At 40.0% G+C, this 23,823-nt stretch overlaps 1 protein-coding gene across 1 annotated transcript in view; it reads left to right on the top strand.

Annotated features, from left to right (window-relative positions):
* The window catches only part of maml1 (mastermind-like transcriptional coactivator 1), a 34,512-nt gene extending 10,744 nt beyond the window's left edge, over window positions 1–23,768 (top strand). The window contains 4 exon segments of the mRNA XM_088080739.1: window positions 8,235–9,614; window positions 13,313–13,585; window positions 15,989–16,118; window positions 18,207–23,768. Of these exon segments, the coding sequence (XP_087936865.1) occupies window positions 8,235–9,614; window positions 13,313–13,585; window positions 15,989–16,118; window positions 18,207–19,261 (2,838 nt within the window). The 3' untranslated portion in view covers window positions 19,262–23,768.
* The last annotated feature ends 55 nt before the right edge of the window (window positions 23,769–23,823 follow it).

The following is a 23,823-nucleotide window of genomic DNA, read 5'->3' as shown; positions in this document are numbered from 1 at the left end:
AGACAAAAAACAACTAAAAATGTCCTTTAATTTTTGTTTACGTAGCTGTTACTGATTTATCTGTGATGATATCGACCAGCAACGTCAGCCAGCAGATTTATGGGTCTGGTTCTAGAAGTTACCGTGTGTTTACGAGCACTTAGAAGAATAGACATAACCAAAAAAACACAGTAAAAGTCAAATAAACATCAGCGACAGAAATGTAAAACAAGAGTTTCAGTGCAAGAAACCAAATATTCATGCTGAAAGAATGCAATCAAACTCCGAGAAGGTGACGTAAACACACTAGATATTTTGGATTTTTGTGGCAAAGCGAGAGACAAAACTTTGAGGATGAGTCACTCTGAAGATATTTAGGAGCCTTTATTTATTTCACAGTGATGTTAAATATGCAGATTCAGTTGTTTTAGCCACAACAAAGACATTCAGTGTCTTCTGAACAGACATATCTGGGCTTTATCATCCTGCAAAATGAAAGCCTATTTTTACATTCTCAGAGACTGTTACTGCTGAAATGGTAGTGTTCGTGACCGGAAAATGTCATTTAACTTCTGTCTCTCTGACGAAGGTGTATATTACATTTTTAAAAAAGACAGCAACTGGGCGCAAACACAAGCAAAGGTGGTAACTATACAAAGAAACTCAGTTCAGCTTGGTCCAAAAAGATTTGAAAGGTGTGCCAGTTTATTTAGATCGATCGTTTAGTTGATCCAAGTAGAAAAAGACATTCAAAATGAGAAAGTCCTGTTTTTAAACTTCTTATTTTGTCTGGACATCAGTCAGAGATCGCTCTGATAGTCACTTAATATAAAAAGTGTCTTCTCATTGAGAGTAAACAAATCCTCCTTACTTAAACAGTTAAGTGACTATAACAATATTTATTAAAATACAATCAAGAATTCATTTTAGCACTTAGAGTAAAATTTCTTTCATGGTATTAAATCTGCTCAGACTGTAGTTATTAATGTAATACAGCCATTTATTACTTCATATCTTTTTCATTAATTGTGTAAAGTTTGCTGTTACTGTGAGCTAAAGTATTAAAGAAAACCCCAAATCACTGTTTGAATCACAGTAAAAATAACTTGAGTGTACTCATTTTTAATACTTTGTAAAAGTTTTGTCAGAGCAAACACTCAACACAGACCGTGAATATTAGAATATCTCTGCTGCACTGAATTTCAGGCCCTAACATGTAATCTGAACTCATTCATGTTATATTTAAGCCTTTAGGGACTGTTTGGTGCATTTTATGCGCTTTTCATTCTTAATTTTTTGATAATTCTTAATGCACATGGCATGCATTTTGCCAAGATTGTATATTTTTTTTGTTTAATCTATGACTTTCCAGCTCATCTACAATAAGTCTAAAATACACCGTGGAAACTACATTGTTACATTCAGACCGTTAAGAGCAAAAAAATGCTCGATGAAACCCATTCAAACTGACATTTTGATCCCACAGCCATCAAAGCAGAAAAACGTGTAATAAGTGTGTGCAGCGGGCCCTAAGGGTTAATAAATCTTGTACTGTGATCTATTATATTTACAGTGGTATCATTAATGAGTTGCACAGTAGTTTTAGTTGTTGTAACCTGACAGATGAAGCTTTCTGCACACTCAAGGGACTCCAGTTCCCAGAATGCAGCTGCTGTGCTCATTGCATTGTGACCTCCCCTCACCCCCTCCTCCCCCAGTAGATGGCAGTGTGTTGTACCCCCTCCTCCACCTCCCACTCTTCGGCCAGCTCTGTATCCATGGTAACGGGGAGGAGGGGTCAGACCAGTATTTCAGGTTTGAGGAGCTCAGTGAGTCACCAGAGTTTCCTTTTCCTCGGGGCAGACACGCTGCTCTCTCTCTTTTCTCTGGTTTTCCAGTCATCTTTATTTGCACTGGGGTTACTTTGGCAGTTACTGCATAACTACTTTCTTAAAAATATTTTGATTTTATCACAAAAAATGACGCGTCTTGTAGGCACTGCTTATATTTTTCTTTTTACTTATCTTATCTTATCTTGTACACACCCTGATTTTATTTCCCTATGCTGCTGTGATAATGCAGACGTCCCAGATATCAGACTAGATTATCTTAAATGTTTGGGCTGTGTCAACAAAAAGTGAAAATGCAAGATGTATTCAGGGTGCATGCTGATGTTTTTATTATTTTAGTTTGTCCGTTTACCATCACCCCCCCAAAAAGAAAAACAAAACAGAAGAGATTATTTATATTTGAGAAACAGTAACCAGTGATTTTCTACCTTAAATATTTTTTGGATTATCAGAATTGTTGCAGATTAATTTCCTGTCAGTCAATTTATTGATTAATTAATGGTTGGAGCTCCAGACCCAGGCGCGCACACACACCAGAGTCAGTTCAGTCACCATTCATTTCTGTGGTCGTCTCCTTGGTGATGTGTTCAAACTTTATGTCGACTCTGTTTCATTGTTCCCTGAAGGGAAACTCACCTTGCTCACCTTAATCCAAACACAAACAAACCAAAGTCCCGGAGGCACCGTCAGTATTCCTACCAGGATGTTTCCACTGCGTCAAGTAAAATCATAGGAAACAAAAACAATCATTTTGCTAATGAAATTAACAAAACATAACCTTGAAATATGTCAAAAATCCACACCAAAAGAAGTTTAGTTAAGTCTAAATTATGACATTATTATTATAACACCATGAGGCTGATCTGACAGAGATGAATTGCACCGGCTGCGACCGCTGCAAATCGCCCTGGAAGCTCATCTTGATTAACAGCTGGGTGAACCTGTGGAGCAGGGCTTGGGTGTGTGGTCAAAAGTGACAGTGATGAGTGGAAAGGAAAGTTGAACATGTTTTGACCTTTTGTGCACCCAAAAACCGCCAGGAAAACACATCGAGCAAACACCAGCAGGGCGACAAGGTGCTGAGCGTCTCTTCTGGGCTGCTCGTTAGGCACTTTTTCTGAGTGCTCAGAGTTAAAACATGTTCAACTTTGGGAGTCTGTACAGTAGCGATATCTGCGTTGGGGGAGTTTCTGCCAAAATACCCATCTGACCAATCGTGAACAGCTCCATTGAATACAAACACATGGATTGGCTGTTATAGCTGCCAATCATGGTAAAAAAATCCCCATTTTGTATGATTAAATAACTCATTAAAACTGAACTTTTCATAAAAACAAACATTTCAACAAACAAACACAAACAATCTTTAGGAAAATTTTATTTTGCGTGTACTTTGAGTTTTTAGTTTGTCCCATTCACTAACATAGAGGGGCAGGCTTTATGACCTGTACTGCAGTCAGACACCAGAGGGCGATCAAGAGTGAAAAGTTTGGGGAGCTGTCGTGTCGTCATCTGTATATACAGTCTATAGATGCAACCAATCACCTCAGCTGAAAACAAAAGCTGCTGCACCTCCAAAGAGCTCTCAAACGCTCCCAGCTGGAAGCTTCCAGTGCAGCCGCTGGTGTTTTTAACTGGGAAAGAAAACTTTGGTGGACACGCGGCCTAACTGCAAAAACAGTGCATATTACCATCAGTTTGTCGAGCTGAATTGGCTACAGCGGTACCAAAAACCACAGCTACTCTGAGCCTTTTCAACATTTCCACTTTGATGCTGGAGCAGAGGGCTCGCTGGAAGATGAGTTAACTTAAATAGTTAAACACGTCACAGGATGCTGTGTGTTTGTATGTTCTCATGCTTCTGAAATCATCTGTGTTTTGGCTGAAATTGCTGATGGAAATTTGATTTTAAAAACGAGAGCGCTCACGTGAGGGAGAGAAAGAGAGTAACTGACACTGAACCAGCCGAAACTGAAACTCAGATATGTCTCTGATCTGTTTTTTCCTCACACTTTAAGAAATCGTGCAGTGAATTTACCGCCAACAGCTTAGCTTTAATGTTTTTTTTTTTCACAAGTACCGCCATATACTGTAAACCACGCCGAAATGTCAGGAAGGTATGAAAGAATATGCCGCTCAAGCATACTTGTCGGACACTTCAGTGACGACGCTGACCCATCTCTGCAGGTGTTTTTTTGTGTCTTAAGATGATAAAATATTTAAAAAGTTTGAATTACTGTCTGTTCAGTCCCCATCTTCCTGTTTATGTTCTGTGGGTTAAACCCCAGTTTTCCCAGTTTGGGGCTGAAACCAGCACTGGGTCTCTCTGAACACACTGCAGTTTATAAAGTAAACTGTTACTACTAGCTACCGGCCAACTAAGCGTGTCCAAATATTTTGAATCTACCATTCTGGCACCAGTCGGGCTAATCAGGAAATTCTCAGCATATTTTTAGGAAGACGTCACCTTTGTTCACACTGACGCCACTCTGCTCATGAGGCTCAAACTTTTCATCTTGTTTTCTGATATAAACGTGTACTGTAGCAGTGATCTGATCAGGTTTTCAGGCTGGATCACAGTTCAGTGTTTGTACTTTTATTCATTGAGTATTTATTTTAATGAGGTTAGTTAATTTTTATTCCATTATTGATGTTCGTATGAATTTTATCACATGGATTTAATACCTTTATCATCTGCTGGTCTAATGTGGAATTTTTGAGTTTCAGTTTTTAAACATTTTCAGCCACACTAAGTCCTCAGGATGTCAGTCTGTCATCAGTCAACATTAAAACAGGGTTCGTATGGTCAAGAAAAACCTGGAAAAGTTTCCAAATAGCAATTTCCAGGCCGGAAAAAAAGTTTTGGAAAACCAAATATTACCTAAAAGATTTGGAAAAGTCTCTCTAAAAGTTTTTTTTCTATAGAAATGGCCAAAAATGTTAAAGAAAAAATGCCAAAATGGCATGTTTTCTTTTAAAAATCACCCAAAAAAAACAATGTAAAGAAAAAAAAGAAAAAGTTTTTAATATATGTTTGGAATAAGGTATGCTTTGAAGATATTTTTTCTTTTAAAATCTGCGGTAAAATAAATCCAAATACAGCCATTTACAGTTATATGCCCCTCCCTAAAGCCAAAACAGAAACATGAATCCCTCCCAGTGTGTAAATAATTATTTGGCATGCCTCTCCCTTTTTTGCACCACCTCCTTCTCTCTCTCATGAATAGCGAACAGTCTGTAAATTATATTTAAATAATTAGTTCTAATCCTGTTATGAATTCATTATTCAAAAATATATATATTTAAAAAGCTTTTATATAGTAACGAAAAAGAACCAATAAGGAGTATTGATGGTGGTGTCAGAGAATGTATGTTCTTTAAAGTTTTAGAGAAGCCATGGAAATTTATTAGTTAAAAATGTGTTTTAATGTGTCCAACACTTTGGTCTATGATCACATATGTATCTGCAGATGTACTGATATTCCCATCAGCCTCAGCTGTACTGTGTGTTTTCTTAAAATCAGCAGATGTTGGTGTGCTCTTGTGCTAAACTAAGACAGTAAATGTGCTCGATATTGAACCTGAAACATCAGCGCGTTGCATCGTCACGCTGATCTGTAGTCTTGTTATATAAAACGTCCACAGATTACACACTTCGAAAGCCACAACTTTGCAACACTTAATTACATCCAAATATAATTCTCCAAACACCTACTTTCCTTTGAAAATAAGCAGCACCCGATGATCTACACACACCACCAGCTCAGACCTGCTATCTGCCAACACACGCTGTGTTGTTTACAAGAGGAGGTCACACAAAACAAAAGCTTTTTAAGGTCAGACATCGGTAGTTTCAAACAATTACAGAGGAGCAGCTGCTGGCAATGGAAACCTCACATCTTTAGTTATGTATAAAAAGTAAAACTCACAAGTAAAAAAAAAAAAAAGAAAATAGTGCAGAAGATAAAATGCAACAAAATACAATAATATATATTTGTTGTGGAAAGTAATTGCTAAGAAGGAATAAATTAAAATAAATAAATGAAAATAGAAAGAATTAAAAAAAAATGTGCAGGGTGTCTGCTGGTCATTAAAAGTATTGGAATGTCTCATTGAATTATATAATATTTTACATATTAAATATTTTAAAAATAAGCCTTAAAAGATATTATATGGCATTAAATTTAGCCGAAGATTTGTCTTTTTGCCACAAAAACTTTTATTTGATTTTTTTTTTTTTTTGGTAAAAACTTTTTTTTTTTTTAATTTTCATTAATTAATTAATGTATTTTTTATTAATTGATTAATTAATTCACCCATTCATTCTCAAAGTGAGTCACTCTTCTGCATGAAAGTCAACATTTCTGATGTTTCAGTTCTTTAAACCTTCCACTGAAAATAATGCTGTTGTTTTTCTTCAAACTTGCATTTACTTTGTACTGTTGGCAAAATACTGATCTACCCAACTCACTCTAATAACTATATTTTTACATATTTGCAAATGCTTGAATAAGAAAAAGATGATTTTGTTACTCCAAAAATATAAAAATAATAATTTCACTTTAATTTTTTAAAAAATTATTTAGATTCACTATTGTGTAAATAAAAATATAAACTTGGTGAAAACTTATCAAAAAAGTAATAAAAAGCATTACATTTAAGTGTCTTATACCTATAGACACCTGTAATATGTGTAATTTGAAATAATATTTAGCCCATATATATACAGAGATGTACACAGGTAGTATAAAATTTAAAAAAAAAAGCATGATGTGACAATATTGAGATATATGTCTTTATATAATTATAGGTCAAAACCTTTGGGAGAGTCAAAAGACGGGTAGTTTCCACCTGTGTGTCCCTCCTGTTTGTAAACAGCGGAGAGAGCTTCACCTGGTTTCACCTGTTGAGACTTTCCGTGAAGGGCGAACAGGTGTTGAGATGATAATCGCAGTGAGAGAGCGTGTGAGGATCAGCTGATGTGAGGGCAGCTCTAAATGTTCCCATCAGATCCGGTGTTGTCCCGCAGAGCCAACAGATCTGATCTGCTGACTGCTCTGAGGAAGCTCTTTGTTATCTGCATTATGTAAGCCTGCCTGCAGCTGATTCTATTATCGGCAGCAGCTCACAAGCTTTTTCACTCCCAACGCCTGCTGGCTCCGCTCATAACTCTGTCCTCTCAGCTGCGGCGCCCCCTACAGCTGGACAACAGCGTCTGCACCGTACCGAAATAGACTCTCTGTCATTATTCAACAGCTGGCTTTGTTACTCAGCACTTCCAAATAACCTCATTTCATGATGCTGATGTCTATATTAAGACATTATTACTTCTGTGTGAACCGAACATCGACTGGTTCGAGCTTCTCCACAGAGACGATTTTCTGTTTTGTATAATTGAAAACTGAACATCTTTGGGGTTTTGAAATGTTGGTTTAACATGTGAAGGCGGCATTTTGGGCTCTGAAAATGATCATAGCTGTAGGCTAAAATATAAATGAAATAACTGCCAGCAGATAATGAAAATAACCGTATGTTACAGCCCTTAAACAGTGCCAGAAATTATCCATTGTTGCAAAGAACTACAATAATAAAGGTGGATTTAAGAATGTTTAAGAAAAATAAGATTTGGCAAAGAAAGTGGTTACTTAGTAAAATAAACTTTTTTACATTTGTTTTTAATGGAAGCCAGAAGATTTACAAAAAACAATTTCCTTCAAGCCTGCTTTGGCGATAATACATCATCTCAAAATCAAGTGCTTAAAGATGATAAATTAAAGTAAACAAGCAGCAGCACACAAGGATAGATACATTTTTTAAAAGTATATCAATAAAATAAAAAAAATCAATAAATTAGAAGAAGAAAAAGGAAAAACGGGGGAGAGAAAACATGGTTCAAGTCTATTTCCATTAGATTTCTTATCAAGGCAGCTGTTTCTGTTATGTGAAGGATGTTTTAAATCAAAATCAAATCCCAATGTGATCAGTTAGGTCCCAACTAAAGAGGGAATAAATTAGTTGAATAAAATAACAGGAAAAGTGAAAAAACAAATTAAAAATTGCAGATTTAATTGTGAATTAAAATTTCCAAATGAAAATTATCGAGCACCTTCCCCAGTGGCCATATTTCACAGGCATTAATTGCTGATGCCAAACAAAAGTGTGAGGAATGTAAACATTCACACGATGCTCTTGTTTCTCACGTTCAGTCGTCTTTGGGGTTCGATGAGCTCAGTCCACAAAAATGACCATATGTTGGTGAATTTATCTCGCTGTAATCTGATGGGTTATATCAATTTGAAAATATGTAAGACGCTTGAGCAGGATGAAAGTTTGAACGCTGTGAAAATGTGACGGCCTAGTGTTCCTGCGTGTATTAACTCTCGATGGTTCTGTTTGTTCCTCCAGCTGCAGGAGACGGTGAAGAGGAAGCTGGAGAGCGCCGGTTCTCCGCTGGGCAGAGATCAGGTCAACGGTTTCAGCGACGGTTTCCCCCCAAACAAGAAGGCCTGTCTGGATAACGGCACCACCAACGGCTCCCCGCTGGACTCCAAACTGGGCATCAGCGACTCTCTGAACTCTAACGGGACCCACGCGCAGGCCGGGGAGTCGGCGGATGGCGGCAGGGAGCCCGTTTCGGACTTCCATCGGAAGGAGATGAAGCAGGAGCCCGACGACATCCTGCCCATCATGCCGCCGTCGGGAGCAGGCAACAACAGCCTGTTCCCCGACCTCAACCTGAACGAGCAGGAGTGGACGGAGCTGATGGAGGAGCTGAACTGCTCAGTGGCCTACGAGGACATCCAGGACATTCTCAATGACGGCTTTGAGGACCGCAAGGACCCGCTGGAGCTGGCGCCGACTCCAGGCGGTGCCGGGGCGGTGGGTGGAGGAGCAGGAGGAGCAGCAGGTGGTGGCGGAGGCGGTCAGTCCTCGCAGGGTCTGCTTCCTCCGGATCTGGCCAGCGTGAAGACGGAGTTCTCCCCGGCCTCGGTGGCTTTCGAGCAGGACTCTCGCACCGGCTCCCCTCATGTCCGGTCCACCTCCTCTGGACCGCCTCCTCACCCCACCAGCTCCCCCGTCGCCTCCTCTTCTGCATCCTCCCCAGCTCTGCCACCATCCCAGCCGGCTCCTCCACCCAGGCAGCTCCAGCCTCCCCCGAACCACCTCCTCCCTCCGGGCCCCCCGGTGCCCAAAGACCTGTCCCCCGCCCAGCAGCTCCAGCAGCTGGCCGCCCAGCAGCAGAGGGCCCAGCACCTCCACGGCCAGATGCAGCACAAACAGCAACAACCAGGGGCCAAGTTCCACAACCAGGGGCCCCACGCCCACCCCCCGCCTTGGCCCCAGATGGCCAACACTTCTCAGAGCCCACTCGGGGGCGCGTTTGGTATGGACAAGCCCACGAGCCCCTCCCTGTACCCCCAGGACTTTAACCCCAACGCCCAGAAGCAGCTGCTGATGCCCGGTCAGCCCAACAAAAGCTCTCCCAAGGCGGGAGCCGGCAGCTACATGCCGGGGCCCACCGGACACCCCAACATGATGGGTCACCCGACGTCAGGGCTGCCGCTCAGCCACCCGCCGGCGCCAGGAGCTCAGGCTTCGACCGCCATGCCGAACTATAACAACACTAAACCTCTGTCGCACTTTGAGGCGGGGCCAGGGCCGCCGCGGCCCCCCAACACCCAGATCCAGAACAAGGCGGCCCTGCTGACGCTGATCCGACAGCAGCAGCAGCAGATCAAACAGAAGAACAACATGAACTTCCGCCAGCACATACCGCACACACAGGTAAGACACACACACACACACACACACACACTGCGACGACACACACACACACACACACACACACACACACACACACACACACACACACTGCGATGACACACACACACACACACACGCACTGCGACAACACACACACACACACGCGGCGACGACACACACACTGCCTCCCTCAACAGCACTCAACGACACAAGAGCTCAGCTGACTTCTGTTTGACATTCATGTAACACATTCGTGGGACATTTATTCAGAGAAACATCACAGAAATTCACAATAGTCACTAAAATATCAAAAGATGTACAAAGAACAAATAAGAAGGTCGTCAAAGGTCAAAGTGAAGCTACATCACCTTCCTGTTATCAGAATTTGGAAAAACTGTTCCCACCACAAAAACACGTTATTCAACAACATTTAATCAGCTAAAAATTCAATTTAAAACAGGACTCCTTAGAAAACTTATTGAATACATGAAATCGTCAATTATTTTTAAGCATGGATGTTAATTTTTTAACTCTGATAAAATGTTATAAACTCAAGGTTCACTTGACTTTATTTTTTACTAGGGATCCAAAGTTTTCAAATAATCTCAAATATGATTTTAGAAGTTGACATTTTGCATATGCAGTGCCAAAAACAATCAAAAAATTACCTTAAAAAGTGCTTAGGAAAGAAAATATATGTATATATTCAATATATTTTATTAAATTTTTTTCTGTAACACAAAGTTTAAATATAAAATCATTAGAATTGTTAATATAGTTTTTTGGAAATGTTTCATTTTTGGGTTAAATATCTGGAAATTTGTGGGACACCTGCCACTTTTAGTATCCTACAATACTTAAGAGGAGATTTTAAAATATCAAGATATGTATTGTGTATCGCGATATAGCCAAAAAATTTTGTGGTATAATTTTAAAACCATCTCGCCAAGTTGGTCATTGCCTTGTTTCTCCATGTTTCGAAAGAAGTTAAGTTTTCACAGGGTCAGAAGCTTGTGAAAGGTGTCTAAATGCATCTTAAGAAAAGTGATGTTGATCCAGTTTTTAAAGGGTTAATGAAGTTTTTTCTTCTTGAGAGACTTTTGGAGTTGACCATCTCAAAAGTAGACGCTAACTGCAGCATCTGTGCTAATCTACAACAACAACAACAACAACATCTGTACGGACTGATCAGAGTGTTCCTGCTCTGCTTTCATAACCAGGCCGGCAGCACATTCCTGGACTGTAACACACACACACACACACACACACACACACACACACACACACACACACACACACACACACACACACACACACACGCCTTCGTTTCTCTGAAGTCTTTAAAACAGTTTTATAGTGAATTCTTTCGCCATAGAAGAGACTCCCTGGCTTGAACATTGACTGTAACATGTTGTCACTTCAGAGGGTATCTGGTAAATAAACGCGGCTCCCGCGCAGCTGTACCGGACTGATGTATGATGAGGTCTGAACAATGAGAGTCTGTTGCAGCGGCAGAGTCTCCTGCTGGCTGATTCAGTTTCGACACTGCGACTTCTTTAGAAAACTCTCTGTACCGAAAGAAAGAAAAAAGGACATTTAGTCTTCTTTAAATCCAGTAGATTCAGCGTTCAGGACACATGCGGGGGCCGATTTTTACCGACTTTTCTACCGAGAAAAGTCTTTCTTCAGTGTTTAACTTTGACCTGGCTGCACCAAGAGGAGTAACTTTTAAGATTAACCCTCTGAGACCTGGATCAGCATCACTTTTTCTGTGCTGCCTTCAGATACCTTTCACAAGTATTAAGTAAAGTAAATATATATAAAGTAAGTATTGGCAAACCTTTGATCTCTAAGGAACTTGTCAAGAAATGTCCTTTCAATTATAAGAAATTAGTAGATTTTGGAGAGTGTTTTTGTTTGTTTGTTTTAAACCTGGGAAAATGTCTAGAAAACTCTTAATTTCTAGTTATCATAATTAGATTTTTAAAATTATGATATTTTTAAGCTTTATTTATGTACTTTTTTCTTGATCAGTATTTTGACCATAACGGTGCAGCCTCGCAGCGTACAGCCAAGTATAAATCGGTGCAGCATTTGGACTCTGGAGTAAAATTGATATCCACACTGAGTGTGATGTCAGACTGGCTTTTGGTCGTACTGGTTTCGGTCCAACAGGTGCAGATGAAGACCAGTACAGGGCAGTTTGTTGAGTGGAGGTGAAGTCGGTCTGCAGCAGGGAGGCCTTTTGTTCAGCTGCTTCAGACCGGCCGGGGCCCCACGCTTTAACATGCAGTGTGTGTGTGTGTGTGTGTGTGTGTGTGTGTGTGTGTGTGTGTGTGTGTGTGTTTGTGTGTGTGTGTGTGTGTGTGTGTGTGTGTGTGTGTGTGCGTGTGTGTGTGTGTGTGTGTGTGTGTGTGTGTGTGAAGCAGCTGGTTGCTAAGGCTCACACAGGGGGGTGAAGGGAGGCAGTGACAAAGCAGCCTTTCATATTCTCTCTGTATTTAAATATAGCTGCTGCTGCTGCTGCTGCTGCTGCTGCTGCTGCTTGTATTTTTCCTCTCTGCAGTCGGGACGCTCTGTTCCTGCTCAACTCTGCCTAAAACTTGTTCAGACTTTCTTCTTTGTCCTGTTAGACCTCCATGCAGTACTGTCAGCAGTGGTGGAAAGTACAGTTTAGTACTGCACATGTACTTCAGAACTGTTCCTCAATGTTTCCATTTTCTGCATCTTTATACTCTCTTCATTACAGATTGAAATATTGTAATTTTACTGCGCTGCATTTATATGAACAACATATACTTGTTGTTAACTTCAGATTTACAACACAAAGTGTCATCAACATATAAATTATGATATTTTTATGGGTAAAAATAACTTAATCAATGTCTTTGTCACAAACAACCTGTCAGCATATTCATTAATTTCATTTTAAACTGTGGGAATCACTAGAGGCCCCATGAAACAATATTATTACAACACGTAAGTTATAATACAATATTTTTGCAACACATTGAAGTTGATTAGTCCTTTTTCAACTGCATGTTATGCCCCCCCCCAAAAAATGTATTTGTTTTATTATTTAAGGTTAAGTTTTTAGGCTGTTTTTTCTTACTTCAGTCATTTTTATTGCAGCAAATTGTATCTCCTGGACTTAAAAAGTAACTGACTTTAATGTCATAGCAGGCTACCAAAAGTTACATTTTTATTTCTAATATTAATAATTAATTAACAAAATAATAATTATATTTCTCTGCCCTTATTTTATACACATTTAAACATCTGAATAAGACTAAGGGTTGGAAGCAAACAATTTATATTGCAATATAACTATAGAAAATTAAAGCATGTGAGTAAATCAAATAAATTGTTTTTTTTTTTTTTAGTATGTTGTCCTAGAATATCCTGGAAATTTATTTAGAAATATGGAGACAATCTTTCTCAATTATTTTGACATATGTTGCAATGGGTATATGTTTTTTTGAATAATAATAATTGTTTAATTAATCCTGAGGGGATTAGACTTTAAATGTTTAAACAGTCTTGTTAGTTAGACCCAAATTTTTGGATTAACACATTTCACTTCATTCATTTTTTTGCAAATTTTAGTTCAGCTCAAAGTAATATCTCTGAAATAATGTCTGAAACAGAACCACGTCTCTCCACGTGCTGCTCCCTCCTGTAAAAACATTCATAACTTTATTAATTCATGTTTCTGTCAGGACCAGAACTCCTATCCTGCTCCTCCACACGGCCCGGGTCCCGCCAACAACATGCCGTCTGCGCCCGGAAACAACGCCATGGCGACCCAGCCGGGGGCAAACGCCATGGCGGGTAACCACAGCAACGCAGCGTACCTGAGCAACCAGGCGGCGGCGGTGGCGGCGGCGCTGAAACAGCAGCAGCAGCAGCAACAACAGCAGCAGCATCAACAGCAGATCCTGGAGCAGCAGAAGCAGCAGTACATGCAGAGACAGCAGCTGATGGCCGAACAGGTGAACTTCACAAAACTTTCCTGTCCCAAAAGAGACAAAAATATGTGTTTCAGCACCTAATACAGGAAGGTGGACACCCGGACATGTCACCAAAATGCCATTATGCTAAAATCATGCACTTCACCAACAACATGACCACATCTCATTAACCCTTCAGGTCCCGCTTTAATTACACACACTCCTATCTGCACACAAATGTGCTGTTCACAATCAAGCTTTAAAAATTATTCATATTACTTTCTACTTTCATTGAGCTATTTTTTTAAACTAACATCAGTCCTAATCATAAATATCAAATATTCATACATTTTCAGAATTTTAACCCTTTAAATGCCAGGTTTTTGTCATGATGCCACTATGTTTTTTTTGTGGATTTAAAAAAATATATATTTTCAATATACTACATGCTAAGTAGATTTTTTTTTTTTTCTGATAGTGATAGTGCACCTAGTGGAAATAGTCATCATAGTAATCATCAGGTGGAAAATTCTAAGGCAAATACGCCAAATAAGTTGTTTTTATAGTTGCATAACTGAGTATTTTTCAGGTTCCCTATGGTCATGAAAAACTGGTAAAATTCATGGAATTTCACAATCTGGTTTTCCAGGAATAGGAAAGTCTTGGAATTAGTAACATGCTTGAAAGTTTCAGAAAAGTCACAGAATTTAGTTAAGCATAATGAAATTAATTGTTTAAATTCCATGGATAAGATAAGATCAAACTTTATAATCCAGAAGGAAATTATTGTGCTCGATTGCTCCAGAAATACAGAAGCAAATAAGAATGAAACAACAGAGCATCAAATAAGTAAAGATAAAATACAAAATGTCAAAGGAGTGAATGCAGAGAAACGCTGCCTAATAGATAACCCTCTCGTCAATGTAACATAACAGCGTGTCCTTAAAAAGTCATGGAGAAGTTTTGATCTTTTATCCCTGAAAATGTGTGTAAACCCTGTTTACTGCTCATTTGAGGAATGTTTGGTCATCTAACCATGAGTTAATAATGCAGCTGATGAAACAGTCTTTGATTTTTTTGTTGGTTTCCTGCAAGCTGAGCGTTAGCACTTGCATGCCTCTGAAAACCGTTTGCGTCAGACTTCAATTTTCTTTAATTTCCTTGTTTTTGATCAAGTGAGGTCAGATGTGGTGAAGAGGAAGACAGAATTTAAAATATTTTCTGCTAAAATAGTGAATCAGTTTGTGAATCTAATCGGTATTAAATGATTAGAGGTCATTACTTTCTGTTTCTTGTGGGATCTGTGGCTGCACAGCTCAGTGGTAATATGACCAATAATATGAGGCCTAAATTAGATTTCAAAACTGCACGATCGAAGTCTGACGCCATCGTTTTTAGCTTGTTTGTGTGTTTCTTGTTTATATCACCATATCAATGAAAGGCACTAAATTAATATAATCTAAAGGTTACGTATTGGAGACATTCGGTCAGTCTCTTGGCTTGACATCTTTCAAAAAATGCAAATATAAACGACATAAACAGGAGAAGTGGGATTCTGCTGTTCCACTCAAAAGAGCGGTATTGACACTTAGATTCATTTGTTTAATAGAAAAGTAAAATGTTGATGATGAATAACGTGGGTTAGGGATGCAGTCTGAGCCTGATTTTATTCACATATCACTGCTTTATGTTTAAACCTGATGATGAAGATAAACATTGTGCTACCTGTGAGCATATTTTAAACACCTGAGGGAGCTGTTTGATTTTAAAATCATCTCTCAGCTTCGAGCCTCCTGATGCAGCCGAAGAGCTCAGTGTTGGTTTATACTCACATCATTTGTCTCGTGCTGCTTTCAGATGCCTCGCACAAGTATTTAAAACCTTTGAGTAAATTGGTGCGATTTCCTTCAAAAACATGACAAAAAGGCATTCAGTAACTTGGTATTAAATGCTCTACAAATTGCCAAAATAAATAAATAAATAAATAAAAATTTAAAATTATTTTAAAAAGGCTATGGAAAAATGTCTGGGGAAAAAAAAGAAAAAAAAATGGAAAAAATATATTTTATCATATTACGTATTAAATATTTTGTTACAGATTTTTTTGCGTGTGTTTTTTTCCAAGTCTTGTTTGCTTTTTTTTTTTTTTAGTGTTTGCTTTTTGTTTCACTTTCTTCCTTTATGTTTATTTATTTATTTTTATATATATACTGATTTTCCCGATAAGTTTTTTGTGCCTTTTTGCTAATTTTGGGGTCATTTTGGCGTTAATTTCTCATTGTCTTGGCTCATTTGCCATGAATGCTACTTTTATGTATTAAAATGTAGTGATTTCTTCCAGCCCTCTCTTAAAAAATGCTTAAACTGTCCAGCTGTAGTGTTGAAGTATTGTCTTATAATTTGACCCTGAGTTTCTGATGAGTTGTCTTGTGTGTGTGTGTGCAGGAGAAGCAGCGGTAGCAGGACCAGCAGCTGCAGAGACACCTGACCCGACCTCCCCCACAGTACCAGGACCAGCCGGGACAGCCGGCCAATCAGAACCCTTTCCCACAGCCACCAGTCAACCAGTTTACAGGTAGGAACACCATGTCCAACATCGCACTCCAGCGCGCGAACATGTCCGACAGTGTGCTCCAGTGTACGGACATGTCCGACATGTCCGCTCCAACGAACAGACGTGTCAGACAGTCCCCAACCCCGACATATCCGACATCCCGCTCCAGCAAGCGGACATGTCAGACTGTCTCCAGAGCGAACATGTCCAACATCTCGCTCAGTTTGGACATGTCCCACAGTCCCCAGTGTGGACATATCCAACATCCCGCTCCAGCGCACGGACATGTCCAGCAGTACGCTACCGCATACGGACATGTCCGACATCTCGATCAGCGCGGACATGTCATATCTATACATTTCAGTAACAACTATAATAAATGAATAATTATAAAATAATATAATATAATAATAGAAATATTTAAATATAAAATATATAAATAAATATAAAGAATTCAGTAAACTGTAGCAGGTGGAGACCTGTGCGGACATTCGTCTGCTCTAAAGCAGGAAAACAGTTGTATTACAAATAAATAAAATCTGAAACAACAAATTGATTCTCTCCTAGAAATAAAACTAAACAGATACGATTGATTGTTTTACGTTCAGGTTTTAAAATTCTCACATTTTATTTATTTGTGTTTAAGCGAGTGAAACTATTTTCTTTGCTTCGCTCACAGAAGAAAAAAATGTGAGCGCAACCTTTTTTTTTTTTCTGGTTGCATTGTAGCTGGGTACATTTTTATTAACCCTTAGGGCCCACTTTAATGTTACACATGTATCACTGCCCACAAAACGCACTTTTCAAAATTGAGCTTTAAAGAAGTATTATTTATTATTTTCTTCTTTCATTGAGTCATTTTTTAAACCAACATCATTCTTAATCACAAATATCAAATATTCATTAATTTTCAGAATTTTAACCTTTTAAATGCCAGGTTTTTGTCATGATGCCACTATGTTTTTAGATGGACAAAAACAAAGTATTTTCATTATACTACAGACAAAGTATTTTTGACCTTAACAGTCTGAATGTAACTATTTAGTTTCCACAGTGTGTTTTAGACTTATTGTAGAAGCTGAGCTGGAAATTCACTGATTAAACAAAAATATACAATCTTGCAAAAAGTAATGCCATATGCACAGCCAAAATAATCAAAAAATGAAGAATGAAATGCACCAGTCCTTAAAGGTTAGAGGAGTGTGAAGCGACAGTCAGTCGGTCACAAAAAGTGCTGTTGTTCATTAAAATAAAGTTTATTTAAGCTCAGAATGAGCCTGTGCTGTTTATGTAGACTCAGTTTTATCAGGTCACATCGGTTTCATACACGCTGCTGGAGCAGGAGGTTGTTTTTGTGACGTTTAGGACAAACATTTCTCTGTCTGTGTTTGTAAATGATGCTCGCCGCTGATTTGAATGGAAAATAACGGCAGCTGTACAGTTTGGACAAACTGTTCAGTCTGTTTGTGCTCGAACGTCCCGACGCTGCAGCATTAAGCCTTAAAGTGCCGTTTGTGTTTAATGATGATGTGGTGGTAAAATAATTGTTTACAGCTCTGACTGCTGCTGGATAATTAATAACTTTATGGCTTTTGTTTGAAAGCTGTGTTTACAAAGCTCTTAATGTGGCACTGAGAAATTTGATTTCCGTTCATGTTTCTTTTCAGAGCTTAAACGATTTATTGAATTGTTGATCAACAGAAAATTCATCCACAGCTGTTTTGATGTTTCATTCATTCATTCATTCATTTATTCATTATTTTCTTTCTTTTTTTCTCTCTTTCTTTATATTTTCTATTTATTTGTGACTTTTACACAAATAGATTTATTTATTTTTCTCAATTTTCTTGAGGTCATTTCTTTTTTTCTTTTCTTTTTTGTGCTTATTTTCTTGTAATCTTTTTACTAATTTCTTGCTATTTTTTGGGTCATTTCTTGTTAAGTTTATTTTCATTTTTGAAAGTAATCAAGCCGATTTGCTCAAGTGTCAAAGGGTTAAGAAGAGAATAAAGTGCCAGACTTATAGCTAATGAAAATATTAAAGCGGCATAATAAATGTCATATTTTGTGATACTTTTTACAAATATTTGTCCTTTTTTTCCTCCACAGCTTCCTCTCAGTCGATGGGCGGCGTCGGTTCCATGGGAGGCCCCTCCCCCGGCGCCCAGCGTATGTTCTCTCAGAACCAAGGCATGATGGGTATGAGCATGGGTCCTGGCGGCGGGCCGGCAGGTGGCGTAGCTCCGCCCTCAGCGGGGAGTCAGAGTGACATCAGCCTGTCGTCCTGCGGGGGCGGAGGAGGCGGGGCCGGCGTGGACGTGCAGCAGGTGCTCTACAACAACATGAACCTTCACCCCAACCACCCGGCTCACCCGTCCCACCCGCCACAGCAGCCCGGCCTGCAGCGCCAGGCGCTGGGCCCCATGAGCGCCTCCTACAGGCAGAACCTGCTGGCTCAGCAGCAGCATCTGAAGGCGCAGCCCAACGCCGCCATGTTGAAGCAGCAGCAGCAGCTGGCCGCCGCCCGCATGCCGGGCTCCATGCAGAACAGTATGGGCGCCAACCTGCCTGGTAACATGCCCGGCGGCATGCAGGGCACCCAGAGCGCCGCCTGGCAGCAGCAGCTAGCCAACCAGCCGCCCTCCAACAACGCCGGCCTCCCGCCCAACGCCTTCAACAACCCCCCCAACACCTTCCACATCCAGCAGCAGTCTCGCATTCCCAAGATGCCGCCTGGCGCTGCACCCTTTGGTGCAAACCCCGGCGGGCGTCCGATGGGAGGCCTGAATCCCGGGCAGCAGATGATGCAGACAAACATGGCGGCCGCCCAACAGAGGGCGCCGCCAAACCCTCAAAGCCTCGGCCAGCCGATGGCCAATCAGCAGCAGACTCAACAGCAACAGGCCAATCAGAACCAGGCTGTCCTCTCAGACCTGGCGGCGTTCGGACAGCCGCAGGGCAACAGCCGCCAGGGACTACAGTGTAACCAAGGTTACCAGGTGAGCAGGACTGCCAATCAGCAGCAGCAGCAGGTGTCGTTTGGATACAACGTGGCGTCGGGGAGTTTCGCCGGGGAGAGCGAGCTGGTGGACTCGCTGCTGAAGGGTCAGAGCACCCAGGAATGGATGGCCGACCTGGACGAACTTCTCGCCAACCACCGCTAGTCAGAAACACCTGTGTGCACCTGGAGCACCTGCTGAGCTGCGACGCTGCACCGGAGTCACCAAGACTTCCTGTTGTGACGTGTCGAAAAAGATCCAGACAGGAGGTCGGCGTGTTAGCATTAGCCACGCAGCTAACGATGAGACCACCCCACTCTGCGTTTGAGCTGAAACATCCGGTGAAGTCATGAAGGTCGCTGGTAAAGTTTTTCCAGACGCCGATCTGAGCTGTCTGCTGTCCTGATCCGATGAGACGGCGTCTCACCGCATCAGGATAAAATAAATCCCTGATACATGAGCCAGCTGCCAAATCCATTGCAATGCAATGACGAAAAACGTGGAAGTTTGGTAGTTTAATTCCCACAGCAGTCAGTGTGCAAAGTCCTGGTCCTGAATCTCAGAGACACTTTGGTTCAGCAGACAGTCAGCAGGTTTAAAATCCAACAACTGACTCACTGGTAACCAGTAAAACCAGTCCAGTCACCGCTGGAGCCCTGATGAACACCAGGTCTCATTCAAAAATCTGTCAATGTAACGGTGAAATGCTCTCTGCAGAGTTACACACCCGGTAGAACAGTACGTCTAAAGCCTTTTTCAATTTTCCACGCTTTTCTGGAAAATTCGTCTCACAGGAAATCCAGGAAACAGGAAGTTCATTGATGAAACATCAGGGTCTAGAAGTGAATTTAACCCTTTGATTGACCCTGCTGCAACAAAATTGTAACAATTACTAAGATGGTTATATCGGTATAAACATTACAGTAACATTTATGATGAATTGTTGTATCACTGAACCAAATCGCAACTTCAGAATTTATTCACCAGCAAAAAGTGTTAAAAACATTTCATTTTATTTTCTGACTGATATCCTGTTTCTACCTCGTGTGTAAATCTGCAAACGAGCCGCAGACCGATGTCGAGTGTGCCGATGACGAGTGTGTGTAAATATAACCGTGTTGCACACTGCAGTGTGTATTGATGACTGGAGACTGAAGGGAGGAGGAGTCGCCTTAAGACTACTGAAGCTTTGGCTCAGTGCTAAACCACTGTACCCGCCCCACAGCGCCACCTACAGACCAGCAGCGTCACTCGGTCACAGTCTCAAAAACCTCGACGGATTGACTCGCTCACAGTTCAGCGGAGATGAAGTTAAATCACTCTTAAAGTGGAATTAGACACTTTTTTCTTTGACTCGTCATTGTGAAGCAAAATCGGTAATGATCCGCGTTTAGACTGCTTTCCCGAAAAGCTTCGCTCTCACTGTGCAACTCTGTCTGCCACCGCGTACGATCTCCCGGGAAAGCGGGGGCAATATTTTACAGCACAAAGGAAGTGCGTCAACCGTTGCACGACCAAAACACAAAGACGGTAAAGCTTTTGTTTTCTCCGGTAGCTTTCATCAGTTACCAAAGAGAATCTCAGTAACGAAATGCCGTGCGTCCTGTTTTTGGCTTGAAGGGAAAACGATCCGACTGTTTTTGCAGCAGCGGCTCCAACAATACCGCCACCTTCTAAAACAAGGGGGGGAAATTTGCAGCTTTCCACTTTAAAAGAAAAATAATTCTACAAAAAAATTAACACGCATTAGCATTACGTGATCGAGTCATTTTAAAGGACCATGCTGCTGTTTTTTCATGTTTATTTATGTTTACTGCACATCACAGATACTTCATTACTGTGGCCGTCTTCCAAAACACACTTGTGTTTTTAAAGGTGTATTTTCCAACATGGATCCTCTTTTCCCATGTTTTTTTTTTTTTTTTGTATTACGAAAATTTTATTGCCCACAAATATGGAAATCTGTCTTTAATTTCACCATAAGATACATACAAGACACAAAATACAGATCAGACACGCCCTAAAAACATAAAAATATATGGTAAAAAAATACAGCAAAGCATATCATGTGAAAAGTTTAAAATGGTCTCAGTGATACACATACAAGCAGATAAAATTTAAAATAAATAGGTATTTATGTCGATTTTTCATGCCATGCAAAAACGAACATTATGGCAACATCAACTTTTGAAATTTGTTCGGTATTTAGAGAGAGATCTGCTGCTGGCAGCTGCAAAACGGGCTGCAACGTAACCACTCTGTCAATTTATGCATCCTCAATAACCCCCAAAACCACAAGATATTGTCAATATATACGGTCATGCAAATTAGGTAAATTATGCAAATTGCCAAACATATGCAAGTCGGCATCCAGAAGTTGCTTAATTCTGGGGACCCGTACTGGACATTAATAACATCAAACTTTAGGCTACTCAACATTTCTGGGTGATTTTGCTGGTAAACTATGACAAAAACATGGAAAAACAGGGTCCGTGCTGAAAAATACAGGACTTTGCCTTTAAGATTTGAGTGTTTTTAGTTCACTTCAGTATGAAAATCAACTTGCACGGAGAGAATCCATCACGTCATGTTTCCTCTTTAGTTTTATATTACTGTGGTATTTGTTTACCACAACATGTTACTGTGATGAAATTAAAAGCGGACGTGATGTCTGAGCCAAAATTCAAACAAGTAGATTTTCATACCGTAGGGAAATATCTGGAAACAATGCGTTACTATTTAAACATCAAACACAACACGGCACGTTTTGTTTGACACGCAGTCATGTAAAGTGGACGTCCCTGAATGGATCGGCTGAATTTTCTGAGTTTAAGTCGCTTTTTTTTTCGTTTGCATCAAAAAAAAATCCAAATTTCAACAGTGAGCCCGGTGAGTCACACAGTGTGTGTTGCTCATTTTTATATATCCAGAAAATCCTTATTTAAATAATTTCAAAATCACCAGACTGAATAACACTCAACAGGTCAGATTAATTCATCCTCATAGTGGAAGTAAAATTTGCAAAAACAGTCAAATGTTCATCTTTAAAAGCTCTGATGTTTAAGAGCTCGGGTGAAGAAAATAAAGATATTTAAGGAGAACGCCGACCAGCAGAGACACAAAGACGCTGTAGATCCCATTCAGACTTTTTGTTTAACATGTAAATGTCGTCGGAGCTGCACTTCCTCCTGCTGCACTGAGTCCACAGACCAGAGTCCACCTGTCTCCAGGTGTCCACGCTCTGACTCCGAGTCTGTGGGACGACTCCGCTCAACGTCATTTCAATTCAATTCATCGAACACGTTAAAGTTTAGTTTTGTGAAACTTATCCAGCTTTAAATTTCAGTTTTCCGACCTGAAAATCACAAAAATGAGCTGATCGGGAAGTTTTCCTCATTAAACAAAGACTTTTGAAACCTTTTTTCTGCAGCTAACGATGACGTTCCTTACCGAATCATTCATAGATCATTTTCTCGATCGATTGTTTGGTTTATAAAACGTTAGAAAACGGTGAGAAAAGCCTGATAGAATATCCTGGAGCCTAAAGTGACTTTTTTGTTTTCTCCAAACATTTAAAAAAAAAAAAATTAATGAACTCCTAAATGTGCCATTTGGAAATCAGCAAAATCAAAACATTTGAGAACTAAAATATTAAATTTTTGGCATTTTAGTTTGAGAAAATAAATGATCAAAATAGCTTTTCAAATTAGTTTTCAGTCGATAAATTGAATAATTGTTGCAGCTCTAGCCTAAAAAAATAAGCATTTAACTCCTCTGAGCTGCAGGCAGAACCGTCTCCTGATTTCCTTCGAGCATTAATATCAATTATTGGCATTAATTTTCAGTGTGCAGCCGTTTTATTAAAAATTCTCCATATTAAAATTGTGTGTCTTACAGAATATGAAAATTTTTCTCACAGCGTTTCAGTGATTTAAAAAAAATCCTACGTTAAGTTCTGACTTTTTTTAAGTGGTTTTTTTTGTTTGTTTGTTTTTGTTTTTTTTAAACGCAGCATTTTAGCTCCTGATGTTTCCCAAATTCAAAATGTGGCCTTGTTGGTTAAAAAGCCTCAAACATTAAAGTTTTAAAGCTAAACCTGATCGGACGATGAATTTAACGTTGAATACGTACGTGACGTTTAGAGTTGTGTCCTTATGGTTCTCATTATATAAATATGTTGGATGTTCGATTCGCGTTCGATTCGCGTCCGAATTCGCCGTTCGATTCGTCGTCTGATGTCTCCAGCCTGTTTAAGGCGGACTGTGACCCGGTCGTCCTGTTTTCTTGTTTTTAAGGTGGAACTGTGACCCGCTCGTTCGATCTACTGTACTGTTCTTTTCTTCAAAGAAACGTTTTTTGTGTATTTTATTTGTAATGTTATTATTGCTAAACGATCGCTTGGGGCTGGTTTCACGTCTTCATCCAAATCGCTGCCGATCGATCTCCTGCCGAATCTTCAGCTTCCAGCGTCGCACGGCCTCCCGCGGTTTTTCGGGGTTTAACTGTGTAAATGTCTATAAATATATTTTTTGTATGTATGCCTTTCCTAATGATCTGGAGAAGATAGATGTTATTTTTATATATTGCAGCGGATTTTTTGTAAGTATTTTATACTTTTGATATGGTTCTCTGTAAAACAAGAGTATTATGTAAATATAGTTCTTTAGAAACACCTTTGTTTTACGTCTTTTTCTGTGTGTGTGTGTGTGTGTGTGTGTGTGTGTGTG

This window comes from Plectropomus leopardus, chromosome 8 (assembly GCF_026936395.1).
Source record: "Plectropomus leopardus strain MGB_pleo_1.0 chromosome 8, ASM2693639v1, whole genome shotgun sequence".
Taxonomy (NCBI): Eukaryota; Metazoa; Chordata; class Actinopteri; order Perciformes; family Serranidae; genus Plectropomus; species Plectropomus leopardus.
Note: the sequence above shows the minus strand (reverse complement) of the source record. Positions and strands in the feature narration are given on the sequence as shown.